At 37.0% G+C, this 14,814-nt stretch overlaps 1 protein-coding gene across 1 annotated transcript; it reads left to right on the top strand.

Annotated features, from left to right (window-relative positions):
* The first annotated feature begins 1,262 nt into the window (after window positions 1-1,262).
* Lrrd1 (leucine rich repeats and death domain containing 1) lies at window positions 1,263-12,898 on the top strand. The gene is made up of 5 exons (XM_008822584.1): window positions 1,263-3,164; window positions 8,099-8,297; window positions 9,946-10,107; window positions 11,715-11,832; window positions 12,715-12,898. The coding sequence occupies exons 1-5, from the start codon at window positions 1,263-1,265 to the stop codon at window positions 12,896-12,898; spliced, it is 2,565 nt and encodes an 854-aa protein (XP_008820806.1).
* The last annotated feature ends 1,916 nt before the right edge of the window (window positions 12,899-14,814 follow it).

Here is a 14,814-nt window from a genome sequence, read left to right as displayed (position 1 = left end):
AAACCATCCTTTCCCCACTGCTCTGTGGAGTTACCTTTGTCAGGGTTCTACCCTTTTAAATTCAACTTTTCAGTCACCTTATGCTTTCTTTCATAAATAACATGTAAAGTTGCTTTTTTGTTTTGTTTTATAAATATGGTGTGCGTGTGATGTATGCATGCATGTACACATGTTATCTGTGCATGTGAGGGCCAGACTGAATAGCAAGTGTCTTCCTCAATTGCCCTCCACCTCTTTTTTTTTGGTCTTTTTGAGACAGGGTCTCCCTGTAGCCCCAGCTGTCCTGGAACTCACTATGTAGACCAGGCTGGCCTTGAACTCACAGAGATCTGCCTGCCTCTGCCTCCTGAATGCTGGGATTAAAGGAATGTGCTACCATGCCCGACTACTTTTAATCCTTTTGATAACCTAAAATTTAGCCAAGCAGTGTGGTACACATCCATTGTCTCAGTACTAGGGAGGCTGAGTCAGGAAGATCTCTTGAGCTCAAGAGGTACACAGCAGCCTGGGCAACATAGTAAGATCCTCTCTCTTCCAAAAAAACAAGTACACTAACTTTACAATTATACTCTATCAAAAACACCTTATAATTTTCTCAAATTCTATCAAGCATGTTTAAGAGTCTTAAAAAAATTCTCAATCACTCTAGCCGGGTGTGGTGGCGCATGCCTTTAATCCCAGCACTCGAGAGGCAGAGGCAGGCGGATCTCTGTGAGTTCAAGGCTAGCCTGGTCTACATAGTGAGTTCCAGGACAGCTGGGGCTACAGGGAGACCCAGTCTCAAAAAGACAAAAAAAAATTTTCCTAAACTACTCTAAATAAAAAGACTTTAGAATACTTAAGTTCAGACTCTCTAATTGTTGGCTTTGGGCGGGGGTAATTCTTAACTTATATACATTATATAATTTCCAGTTCCTTTTAATGATACACAATAGTCATTTTACTGTTTACACAGATTATTTTTCTTTGAATTTGTATCTCCCTTTCTTTCTTTTATGAGAATAATGTGATAAACATATGCAATCAATAAACTACCATTAATAGAAAGTTATATATATAATTAGTTTGTTATAAATATAGTCTTTTTATGCTTAATAAATTATTCCTTCTGGAATAAGACAGTTTTATTACAATGCATTTCTAATTTTGACATCTTTATTGTAATTTTTAATATCAATATCTGTTTTGTAGGTTCAAAGGCAAAAAACATGAAAAAATAGAGTTATGATCTTGAATTGATATAAGAGCCATCAGGAAATAAGATGTCTGAAGAAGAGGATACTTCAGAGCTGGAAGGAATCACTAGATCCCAGTCAGTGGAGGAGCCTGAATTTATTGCAGAAACATCAGATTCATCAAATAAAGACACTTCTTACCTGGAAAGGAAACATTTCACCCAATTTGATGAAACATATCCTTCAAAGGATACAGCTTCCTTTGGAAACAATTTTGGCAGAAATGAAGAGAAAAGGGAAAAAATCCAGTTTTCTGACACAAGAATTACAGATGCCAGCCCACTGTCAAAACAAGAAGCTTCCCAAAGTTCCATGTCATTAATTACTAAGATGACTACAGACTATCAAACAGCTAAATTCCCACCTCAAGAGAATGGAGGAAGAGTTAGTTCACAAAACTCTGAAGAAAAGCAGAAAGAATTGGACTTAGAGTCAGATAACGCCACAGTTCATCTTGAGGCCAAAGGTTTACAACAATTTCCTGTGGACATTTTAAAAGTAAAATATGTTAAATATCTCTATTTAGATAAAAATCAAATAAAAACTTTTCAAGGAGCAGATCCAGGGGATCTGCTAGGACTTGAAATTCTGTCCTTGGAAGAAAATGAATTACCATCAATTCCATTGGAAATTCAGCTGTTTTACAATTTAAGGACATTGAATGTCAGTCACAACCAAATATCACAGATACCTAAAGAAATCTTACAACTTGGGAGTATGCGAGAACTCTTTTTAAATAATAATTTTATTGAAAAATTTCCTTCTGGCTTAGAAAGTCTTAGAAACTTGGAAATTTTAAGTTTGGGAAATAATATGTTGACTTATATCCCAGATTCATTGTCTAGTTTGAAAAACCTGAGTGTTCTTAATCTGGAATATAACAAATTAACAATATTTTCTAAATCTCTGTGCTTCCTTCCAAAATTAACTTCACTAAATCTTACTGGAAACTTGATAGGCAGTTTGCCAAAAGAAATTAGAGAACTTAAAAATTTAGAAAACTTTTTAATGGATCACAATAAACTTACTTTTTTGGCTGTGGAAATTTTTCAGTTATCCAAAATAAAAGAACTCCATCTGGCTGACAATAAATTGGAAGCTATTTCACACAAAATTGAGAATTTCAGAGAACTTAGGCTTCTTAATCTTGATAAAAATTTATTGAAAGACATACCAGATAAAATTTCCCGGTGTGTAATGTTAGAAAGCCTTAGCCTTAGTGACAATAAATTAGAAGAACTTCCTAAGAAGATTCATAAGCTTAAACATTTAAGAAAACTCCATGTAAACAGAAATAAAATGGTGAGAATATCGGGAGAAATCTCACATCTTAGTAATATATGTAGCCTGGAATTTTCAGGAAATCTGATTGCACATGTTCCTATTGAAATAAAAAACTGCAGAAAAATAACTAGAGTTCAATTGAATTATAATAAAATAATGTATTTTCCAGTGGGATTGTGTGCTTTAGAGTTACTCAATTATGTGAGTTTTAATGCAAATTATATTTCAGAAATACCTGTGGATATATCTTTCTGTAAGCAACTGCTTCATTTAGAGTTGAATAAAAACAAACTCCTGACATTTTCGGAGTACCTCTGTTCTCTCACTAATCTTAAATACCTGGATCTTGGTGAAAACCAAATAAAGAAAATTCCGCCATCTATTTATGAAATGGTATCCCTCCATGTACTTATTTTGTCTGGTAATAAGTTTGAAACTTTCCCAAGAGAACTATGTGCTTTAAGAAATCTGCAAGTGCTTGATCTCTCTCAAAACCAATTACAGAAAATACCTTCAGAAATATGCCATTTAAAAGGAATTCAGAAATTAAATTTCTCAAATAATCAGTTTATATATTTTCCTATTGAACTGTGTCAACTTCAGTCACTGGAAGAGCTGAATATAAGTCAGACCAATGGGAAAAAGGTAAGAGTAATATTTTGGGCAATGGAGGAAAGGGAGACTACAGGGATCTGAACATGAGGTGCAATGTGTGTGCAAGTGCTTGTTATGTGTATTTGTGTTCTAAGCAGATAGAAGACCATGTTTGGAAAGAACACTCTTCCAAACCAGAACCTAGTTTACGAATACACTTCTCAACACAAAGGCTTTATAGGAAAATATTTTATTCAAATTTAATGTGAAAGAAGGCTGACAAACTTGCAGGGTTTTCCTATTTGGTTAATTATAAGAAGATTTTTTTAATGTTATTTATTCTTATTTTATGTATATGAGTGTTTTGCCTGCCTGTATGTAAGTGCACCTGTGTGTGCAATGCCTACAGAGGTCAGAGTAGGGTGTTGGATTCCTTGGAACTGGAGTTACAGACAGTTGTTAGCTGCCATTTGGGTGCTGGGGACCAAATCCTGGTCCTCTGCAAGAGCAACCAGTGTTCTTAACTGCTGGGCCATCTGTCCAGCCCCAGATATTTTTTATCATATGTATGTGATGTATGTATTCATTCATGTATGCATGTGTGTGTGTGCATGCATGCAGAAGACAGGGGTGGGTGTAGTGTCTTTTTTGTTGTTGTTGTCTTTTTGAGACAGGGTCTCCCTGTAGCCCCAGCTGTCCTGGAACTCACTGTGTAGACCAGGCTGGCCACGAACTCACAGAGATCCACCTGCCTCTGCCTCTCGAGTGCTGGGATTAAAGGCATGGTAGTGTCATTTTTAATTGTTCACCATCTTATTTTTTGAGACATGGTCTCCCACTGAACCTGGAGCTCACTGATTGGCTAGACTGGCTGGCCAATAATCCTGTTTCCACCCTCAACACCCCAGCACAAGGGTTACATGTGTGGGCCCAGTTTTTATGTGGGTGCTGAGGATCCAAACCCAGCTCTTCATTCTTGCAGGCACTTTATTGACTGAAACATCTGCCTGCCCTAGTATAAGAAGTTTTAAAGTTTCAAATATCATATAAACACATTGTTGAGCTGGAAATGTAGCTCAGTGGTAAAACACTTGCCTGATGTATGCGTGACTCTGGGTTTGATCTCCACTCCCCAAAACACATTGTTGAAAATTAGAAAACTGAGAAATTAAGAATTATTTTACAAGCATACTGTCATAATAAAACTATTGGTACATATTGCTTTCTTGTGCTTTTAGTCTCTTTTCTTACATAGTTTTATAAGCAATAAGAAAAAGACTATAAGCCCGGCGGGTGGCGCACGGCTTTAATCCCAGCACTCGGGAGGCAGAGGCAGGCGGATCGCTATGAGTTCAAGGCCAGCCTGGTATTCCTTGGCTACATAGTGAATTCGAGACCAGCCTGGGCTAAAAAAAAAAAAAAAAAAAAAAAAAAAAAAAAAAGAAAGAAAAAAAGAAAAAGACTATAAACTCAAATTTAAATTTTATTCCTGTTAAGCATTTAGAATAGTAATTTTCTTTATAATAATATAATGAATTTCTTCATAGGTATATTCAGGTTGTTTTCTTTGGAAATTCCTCCTGAAAAATTGGTAAATTATTTATTTATTTACTTATTTATCTGTTTACTTTGTTTATTGTGGTGCTGGGGAATCAAACCCAGGTCTCACAAATGGTTGGTAAATGTTCTACTACTAAATTATACCTCAAGCCCTGGAAATACTTTTTTGTCTTTTGAGGAAGGGTCTCTCTGTAGCCCCAGATAACCTGGAACTCACCATAGACCAGGCTGGCTTCAATCTCACAGGGATCTACTAGTCTCCTGAGTGATGAGATTAAAGGCATGCACCATTGACTATATGGAAACAGTCCTACAGACTCCTGGGACTCTTCTCATATGAACTTACAACAATGGTGTCAGCATGCACAAGACCCATGCAAACTCAAGCAGACAAAAACCCAGCATAGAACTGTGAAAATGAGCAGCAGGCCCCAATCTTAGTCGAAGAATTATTGGCAGCTGATTACTGCTGGGTGAGGAAGAGCTGATCTTCTTAAAGAGAGGGACTCTAGATAGGCTGACTAGATCCCAGTGGATGAACTTGCACTGAGGGACATCTGGGGACACCAACTTTACATGATAAGCCTTAACATAAATGATGGATTGTATGAACTCCAGTGAGGGGACTATGGCAGGGTGCCAAAGGGGAAGAGGTTAGTATAAAGATGATTTTCTGTATGAAATGCACAAAAATTCAATTAAAAAATTTAAAAATAATAATTTTTTAAAAAAGAAAAAAAACTGTTGTATGAAATGTACAAAAGCTCAATAAAATTTTTTTAATTAAAAAAAAGGCACCACCAACACCTGACTGGAAATACTTTTTAAAAATTAAAAAAATTTTGATTTATCCTAAGATCTCAATAATGACAACTATTGTTGGACTATCTTTAATACTAGACTGTTATCTAAAGCACTTCTAGCCCCCTAAAAGACACTTTTTGGTGCTGCAATATTGTCAATATAGTCATTCGCTAATTTATTGACTAATTTACCATACCCTGACTCCTTCCTCCTGTATCTTAATTGCGATTGTCACTAGAGTATGTCCCTAACTTTCTCTTTTTCACTAACTCCTTCTTTGACCTTATCCTCCCTGATGTCACATGCATAATTCCAGAATGTATATAACTAAAATTATCTCAACTAGCACTCTAGTTCCACAGTTGGCAATTTTTCCTGGAATTTCTAATGTCACTTTCTCTATCACAGCCCATGTTTATCATTTGTTTCATGCCTAGATTACTCCAGAGACCCCCTGACTATGCTCTCTGACTTAGTCTTCTCCAGTTTAGCAGGTCTTGTCAAACTTATCAGACTTTATTCCAGGGAACTGTACTTTTTTATTTATTTATTTATTGTTTGTTTGTTTTGTTTTTTATAGAAAGGGCCTCAGTCTGTAGCCCTGGCTGGCCTAGGACTTGCTATATAAACCAGGCTGGTCTCGAGCTCATAGAAATCCACCTGCCTCTGTCTCCCGAATGGTGGGTTAAAGGCATGTGCTATCAAGCCTGGCCTAGGTAACTATTCTTAATGTGTTGTATTTGGCATGGTGGTACATGCCCATAATCCTAGTACTCAGGAGGGTGAGGTAGGAGGACTGTGAGTGCAAGGTCAACCTGGACTACAGAGTTAGATTATGTCCAGGTAAAGAAGGAAGGAGGAAAGGAAGGAAGGAAGGAAGGAAGGAAGGAAGGAAGGAAGGAAGACAAGGAAGAAGAGGGGGAAGGAAGGAGGAAGGGGGGAGGAAGGAAGGAGGAGGGAGGGAGGGGGAAGGAAGGAAGGAAGGAAGGAGGAAGGAAGGAGGAAGGAAGGAAGGAAGAAGGAAGGAAGAAAGGAAGGAAGGAAGGAAAAGGAAGCAAAGAGGGAATTCAGGATGCTTGTCTATTGCCTACTCAAGTTGCCAGAGGACTCAGTTACATCTTTGCAGCATCATTTCACAAGTCTCCAAGGTGGAAAAAAATTATTTACAAGAATTCTTCTTGGGGCTGGAGAGATGGCTCAGTGGTTAAGAACACTGACTGTTCTTGCAGAAGACCCAGGTTTGTATCCTAGCACCCACATGGCAGCTAACAATTGTCCATAACTCCAGTTCCAGGGGATCCAACAGTCTCTTCTGTCCTCCGCGGGCATTACACGACGTGGGTGTACTTACCTACATGCAGGCAATACACACATACACATAAAATAAAATTAAAAAAAAAAAAGAATTCTTCTCAAGGGTGTGGTGGAGCATGCTTTTAATCCCAGCACTTAAGAGGCAGAGGCAGGCAGATTTCTGTGAGTTTGAGGCCAGCCTGGTCTACATAGTGAGTTCCAGGTCAGCTGGGCCTCAGGGAGACCCTGTCTGAAAAAAACCAAAAAATAATAAAAAATAAAATAAAAAGAATTCTTCTCAAGAAGAATATCCTATTTGGTTGAAAACACGCCTTTGATGAAGGAGGGATGAAATGCTTGAAGAACTATTTTACTTAACAATTGATCATTAACCAGCCATCTAAATAAGATGAATCAGGTTAATCACAGAGCTTCTATTTGGCAAAGTGAAGGATAGCCAGCAGAAATCTTCTTTCAACAGTAATTCCATTGCTACACAGTTAACTCTCAGATACTTTCTCTGGTAAATGTTGAACAAGTAGTTAAATAATATTTGTTTGAAGGCAATTCAAATGATGGGCCTGCCCATGTAAGTCGATCTAACTCCTACTACATAGGGTTAGCTCTCAGTCTTACATAGACTGATTCCTTACTCACCCAAGTATACTCTAAACTTCTGATCACTTCTCGGTACTGGTCACCTTCTCACTAGCCATATTTATGCATGATGTTTATCTTGCTTTAAGTAACATAACATCATTACATCTGTTCTTGGTGGGGGGGGCATATATGTGTGTGCATATGTATGAAGGTGGGGGATACAAGCCCGAGTATGCATAGGTATGAGGGTGGGGGTTATATGCCTGTGTGCGCATAGGTATGAAGGTGGGTGTATCTTCTTCTGTTGTTCTCTATGCTGATAAGAGCCAGAAGAAATTGTGACTGAGTAATTGGAAAGACTTCAGGGAGGAAAAGAAGCTAAAGCAGCATCAGCTCTAGGGAGAAAAGGGGTAAGCCTTGGCAATGGATGCCTAGTGTCAGGAGAGTGAAGAAAGTGGGCCTCAAGCAACAGGGCTGAACAGGTAGCACTGATCAGATTGTGGAGGTACTTGGATGCTACCCAAGAGCTTGAGGATTTTTAGGACATGGAGTCACAAAGAATCTGTGACAAAATGAAAATATCTCTTTTCTTTCTTTGTTCTTGAATATCTCTTTTTTTAGACAATGACTGAAAGAAAATTCTATCCTTTGATCTTAGAAAAAATTGTAGTCATACAAATATTTATGGATTTATAAAAGCATAAATATTTATTTAATCTTTGTTGCAGTTAACAAGACTTCCAGAAGAGCTGTCTAATATGACTCAACTTAAAACACTTGATATTTCAAATAATGTAATCAGAGAGATTCCAAGAAACATAGGGGAGCTGAGAAGGCTAGTTGCTTTACATGCATACAACAATGAAATAACTTCTCTTCCACCATCTTTTCTATCTTTAAAAGTTCTCCAGCACCTAGACCTTAGAGGTAAGTGTCAGACTTAATGATTAAAGTAGAATCAATAAGTATATTAATATCTGAGCTGCAAATTTTGGTGACAGGATAAAGAATGGGAAACAATTGACTGTATTAAGTGGGCATCAGAGGTAGAGGAGCACACAGATCCATTTCTTAGGTACATAAAATGAGAGCGAAGTTGAAGACCCAGTTTCTTCCCTGAAAGAGCTCAATCTTGATTATGATGGTGAGTATACTTTCTCTGCACATACCCAGTCATTTAGTATTTCTTTGCTTTCTGACTCTGACCTTGCCCTTCCCTCTCTATACCTGCCTGTGCAACTTCAGATTGTGAAAGCTTATACAGACTTTCACAAAGTTAACTTGTCAAAATCAGAACAAAATAATAATGATATAAAAGAGAAAGTAAATGACTCACTCGAAAGATATCAGAAAAGGGATTGGAGAGAGGCTCAGTAGTTAAGAGCATTGACTGCTCTGTCAGAGGACCTGGGTTCGATTCCCAGCACCCATAAGGCAGTCAACAACCATCTGTAACTCTAGTTCCAGGGGATCTGATGCCCTTTTCTGACCTTCACAGGCATTACACAACACAGGCGGGTGCACTTACATACATTTAGGCAATATACTCATACACATAAAATAAACATAAGTAAAATATAAAAGAAGATCAGAAAAGATTCCCCAAAGTAGAAGAAATACTTAGTATTTTTCATAACAGTTTCCAGTATAAAATATTTCAAAACTTAGAGAAAATAATAAACACTTATATACCTACATCTAAATACAGGGTACTAACATTTTATAATATTAATATTTTGTCAATGCTTTTGAGATATCTTGTCATTAAAAGATAAGATTTCAAATTTTGTTTGTACTTCTTTCCTCAATCTGGAAGTAACCACTATAGTGAAACTGCTATATAACTTTTTAAAATCCGTATTTTTACGCTTCTGTCTCTCCATAAAAAGTAGTACTATTTTGAGTTTTTAGTATTATTTATTTGTATCAGACTGTAAGATCATTCTGTAAGTTGCATTTTACCATCATTATAGTTTTAAAATCAATCCATTTTCATATGTGTGAGGTCTAGTCCTCTCCTTTTAAATGATGTAGAATCGTCAACTGAATGATTAAATAATAATCAATCTGTTATCATGCTGGATAGATCATGAGGTTGTTTCTAACTGTTCCTGTTACAAATGCCCTTATGTACATTCCTGGTATAATCTGCTTGAGTGTCTCTGGGGCCTAAAGCTATTAAACAGAGTTGTTGGATCGAAGTTTATGTATGTCTTCAACTTCCTCAGATCCTGACAGGAAGTTGAAGGTCCTTGGGTATTTTACCAAGGTAAACGTCCTTGGGTATTTTACCAAGACAATACAGTTATTGAATAGTTCCCGTCTCTATAATTTTACAGAAGTATAATCTGCTTGAGTGTCTCTGGGGCCTAAAGCTATTAAACAGAGTTGTTGGATCGAAGTTTATGTATGTCTTCAACTTCCTCAGATCCTGACAGGAAGTTGAAGGTCCTTGGGTATTTTACCAAGGTAAACGTCCTTGGGTATTTTACCAAGACAATACAGTTATGGAATAGTTCCCGTCTCTATAATTTTACAGAAAAGTGTAGTTCATTGTTTTTTTTTTTTCTGATAGGAAATAATCTGACAGCTCTGCCTAGTGCCATCTATAGTCTTTTTTCCCTGAAGGAGATAAATTTTGATGACAACCCTTTGCTAAGACCTCCAATGGAAATCTGTAAAGGAAAACAGTTGTATACTATTGCACACTATCTACAAAGGGCAGATGAAAGAGATGGTGGGTAATGAGTGATTAGCTGCTTTGTGTGTAATTTCTGTATCATCTATAAGATATAAAATAACTTGCTTTGATTGGAGCCTTTAATCGACACAGACATTAGATATTTATCACCTTTCCCTTTCTGAAGACTAGTAGTTTATTATGTTACTAACCCAGATTATTTAATCATTGTTTATGTAAACCGAGCTTTTGGAAACAGGCAAACCCCTGTGGAGGTGTGGGCTACTTCCTATCCATTGACCTTAAAGACTTTCAATAGGTTTTCATCACAGTTGTGGGAAGACACAATCCACATGTGATTTTCATCATTTTTGTCCATTTTACCAGATATAATTGTCCTAAAAGGAAAATTTGCCTTGAAAAAGAATCATAGACCCTTTTTACTGATAGCAGTCAGTTTGGTGCCTACTATGACCATCTGCTTGAATTATTCAACAGTTTTCATCCCTTCTGCCTTGGGTATCTGCATTTCCCAAATCTTCTCTAGGAGAGTAGGTCCGTTCTCTTTAAATGACCTTCCCACTGACCCAGACTGGCAACTAGTTTCTCCAAACCTCTAGGGTGGACGCTTCATGTCCAACTCTTTTCCTGTGGCTGAGTTCCTGCAATTAGGCCTCTATAATTTCTCAAAAAAAATTGATTATAGAGTGTGGGAGATCCCTAGTTCTTGAAAATTCTCATAGTACTTTGGTTAACGAGAAAAGAAGAATCTAGATCAAATATCTAGAAACTTCCTTTTAAAAAACATACCAGGAGGCCAGGCATTGTGGTACACACCTTTAATCCCAGCACTTGGCAGGCAGAGGCAGGCGGATCTATGTGAGTTTGAGGCCAGCCTGGTCTACATAGTGAGTTCCAGGCCAGCTGGGGCTACAGGGAGACCCTGTCTCAAAAGGACAAAAAACAAAACAAAACAAAACAAAACAAAACAAAAAACAGGGGCTGGAGAGATTGCTCAGTGCTTAGGACCACTGGCTGCTCTTGCAGAAGACCCAGGTTCGATTTCCAGCACCCACATGGTGGCTAACAACCATCCATAACTCTAGTTCCTGGGCACTCCAACGCTCTCTTCTGACCTATTTGGGCATTGCACAACACAGGTGTATGTCACATATGCAGGCAATACACTCATATACATAAAGTAAAAATAATAAATAAAACATTTGAAATAATAATGAATGAAAAATTTAAAGTATATAATATCTAAGTGAGCGATCAATGATTTTAATATGCATATATATATCATATTAACAGTAGATATTAGTTTCTCAAGTTAGTTCATCAATAAGCACACAAAACAGCCAGACTTGAAGGAATACATCAAATTCATTTCAAATCCTGAAAAAAAATTAAAGAGTTTGCGATCACTTTAAAGTCATTTATATTATCCTTTTTAAGTAGCTATTTTAGGTTTTAGGACTTCTCTGATTCTAGAAGTAATGAAATGAATGGTTTAAATTTCAGATATTTTAGGGCTATATTGTCATTTTAAATTTTATTTGATATATACATTTGATAAAAGCACAGAAAACTAAATGTTAACTCAAAATGAGTATCTTTTTTTGAAAGAAATAACTTGACGTTTCTTTTATGTTCAAATGCAGAGAAAATCTTAGAGAAGATATTCAAGATAGTTGCCAACAATATCACTGAAACAAACTTTGAATTTCTGCATCAAAAACTAAACATGACAATCTCAGAAACGAGTACTGCTGCAAAGAGGTGAGTATGAATGACATTTGGCACATATTTATTCTCATATTCTGCTTTATATGATATTGATGCCACAGTTTTGAAATAATATATTAATATAAACTCTACTGTAGAAAACTGACTTTAGCTTATTACATACTTTTGATCCTTGTTGGAAGATCATACAATGTAATAAAGAAGAAGGAAGGAGGGATGGAGAGACAACTCAGTGGTTAAGAGCTCTGGCTGTTCGGTTCAGAAGATCTTGAATAAGCACCCATAGGGTGGCTAACAACCATCTATAACTCCAGTGCTAGGGGATCTGACACCCTTTTCTGTACTCCATGAGCACTGCATGACACAGGTGCACTTAAGTACATTCAGACATAACACTCATACACATGAAATATAAATAAATAACTAAATAATAAATAATTTTTTTAAAGGATAGAAGGGCTATAAGAATAAACTCCTGGGCTTGCAATCCAGCTGGCTTTCTGACCTTGAGCAACATCCTTTTATTTTTCTGTGCTTCAGTTTCTTCAATGGTAAAATAGATAAACTAACCTAAGAAGTAGTCATGAGGATGAAGTGAGATCAAGCTGTAAAGCAAGCACTGCAGTAGCAGTTTGTATTTGTTTATAGTAAATAACCCACACTGCTTATTCTAATTCATCTCTTGAGAAATGAATGTAAATTGAAGTGTTGTCTTTTTATAAAGATAAAAGAGATAGGATGGAGCTAACTTACTTCCATTTGCCAAGCTCATGGGAAACTACATATGGACAGACTGTCTTCACTAATTAATTTTAGACTCACTTGAATCTGATAAGTGAGTTTGAAAACATTTAAGTAGTTCAAAATGATGTTCTTAATTGATAATTAAAATAATTGTTATTTAAATTTTTGCAGCAATGTTCCATTAAATGAAAGAGTCTACCAAACATTTGTTAAATGGAAAGCTGAAAAGAACTCACCATTAACTGCTGCTGCCTTAAGAGACCAGCTATTTCGGGCACTAAATATGATTGCAGCATATGACATAATGGACAAGATCACAGCTTTGAATCTTTATACAAGTGCAATTAAATTTTAACCATATTAAAAATTGAAAATGTACAATGCATTTATATAATTGAAACTGGATTTTTGAGCTATCTCATTTATTGATACAAGGAAATTAAATGTGTGTCCTGTCTCTTTTTATGCATTACTAAGATGATACCAACTTATGCCTACCATTCTAGTATTATCATATATGATAATATATGTCATTTTATGCATTACTAGCATCTATGATAATATATATCATTTTATGCATTACTAAGATGATACCAACTTATGCCTAGCATTCTAGTATTATCATATAATATATATCATATATTAACACAATATGAAACATATCTTTGCATATGTTTTTACTGTTGCCTTAGTGAAGCTATTGAATTTGAAAAGAATTCTATTAAAATTTTGTTATGTAGTACTCTTACAGTCCAAGGCTTATAGGTAATAAGGTTGCTAGTGACTTTATTTGGATTTAGAAAGCAGAGACATTTCAGGCATAATGAAAATGAGCATACCATCTCCACTTTTGTTCAGTTTATGTTATCAGGAATAGAATGGCTTCACAAAACATAAAATGGGGCTAGAACTAGCATTCTTTCAGTCCAGATGGGATTAATGGGATGGACAACTCTTATCTTCCTCTCCTGTGTTTTTTTCCTTTTCTTCTGCTACCAGAAGCTCTCTTCCACAGGGGAATGTATTACAAATATTTTAGTTGCAACTGCCCTTGACATATGTAATCCCTTTTCCCCTTTGCTGTAGCCACTAATATTAAGGTCTGAGTGACTTGTGGTGAGCTGTTTGACTCAAGCAAGGACAATGAGTTTCCTTTGGACTTTTCTGGGGACCTCTAAGGTAAGATGTACTCTTTCTGTTTGTGAGTCTAGGAGCTTTGTGGTCATCTGGCAAGTGTCACGTGGAGAGACAGAACTCTTGATTTTATTTTTTGGGCCCCAAATCCAGTCACACCCGAACCTCACTCTGCTTCTGAACTTTCCACTTTCACTCATCTAAGTTAGTGGGACTCCCCCTCCCCATGGGTTTTTATGTCTTTGAATGGAAAGAGACCAAATTTAAGCAATTAATAATATTGTAGACACAGTGCAGTTTGTTGCCTTAAAAAAAAAACTCTACAAGAGGCTGAAGAGATGGTCTAACTTAGTTAAGAGCACTGACTGCTCTTGCAGAGGACCCAGATTTGATTTTCAGCACCCAACATGGAAACTAACAACTGTCTGTAACTCCAGTTCCAGGGGAATCCAACGCCCTCTTTCTGACTCTGCAGGCATTGCATGACACAGGTGCACTTACATACAGGTATACAGTATACATACACATAAAGGTAATAAATAGCCGGGCGTGGTGGTGCACGCCTTTAGTCTCAGCACTCGGGAGGCAGAGGCAGGTGGATCTCTGTGAGTTCAAGGCCAGCCTGGTCTAAATAGTGAGTTCTAGGCCAGCTGGGGCTACAGAGAGACCCTGTCTTAAAAAGACCGAAAATAAAAAGAGTAATAAATAAAGTATTTTTAAAAACCTACATGAGAAGTAATTATAGAAATAAATTTATTGGAGGCTGGAGAGACAGCTCAGTGGTTAAGAGCACTGGCTGTTTTGCAGAGGACCCGGATTCAATTCCCAGCACCCACATGGCAGTTAACAACTATGTGTAGCTCCAGTACCAGGGCATCTGATACCCTTGACCTCCACAGGTATTGCACAACATGGGTACACCCACCAACATGTAGGCATTACACTCATACAAATAAAAATAATAACTAGAATATTTTAAAAAAGAAATTTATCGCTGGGTGTGGTGGCACACCCCTTTAATCGCAACACTTGGGAGGCAGAGGCAGGCAGATCTCTGTGAGTTCAAGGCCAGCCTGGTCTACAAAGCAAGTTCCAGGCCAGCTGGGGCTACAGAGAGACTCTGTCTCAAAAAGACCA

This window comes from Nannospalax galili, unplaced genomic scaffold (genome assembly GCF_000622305.1).
Source record: "Nannospalax galili isolate Female #2095 unplaced genomic scaffold, S.galili_v1.0 scaffold85, whole genome shotgun sequence".
Lineage (NCBI taxonomy): Eukaryota > Metazoa > Chordata > Mammalia > Rodentia > Spalacidae > Nannospalax > Nannospalax galili.
Note: the sequence above shows the minus strand (reverse complement) of the source record. Positions and strands in the feature narration are given on the sequence as shown.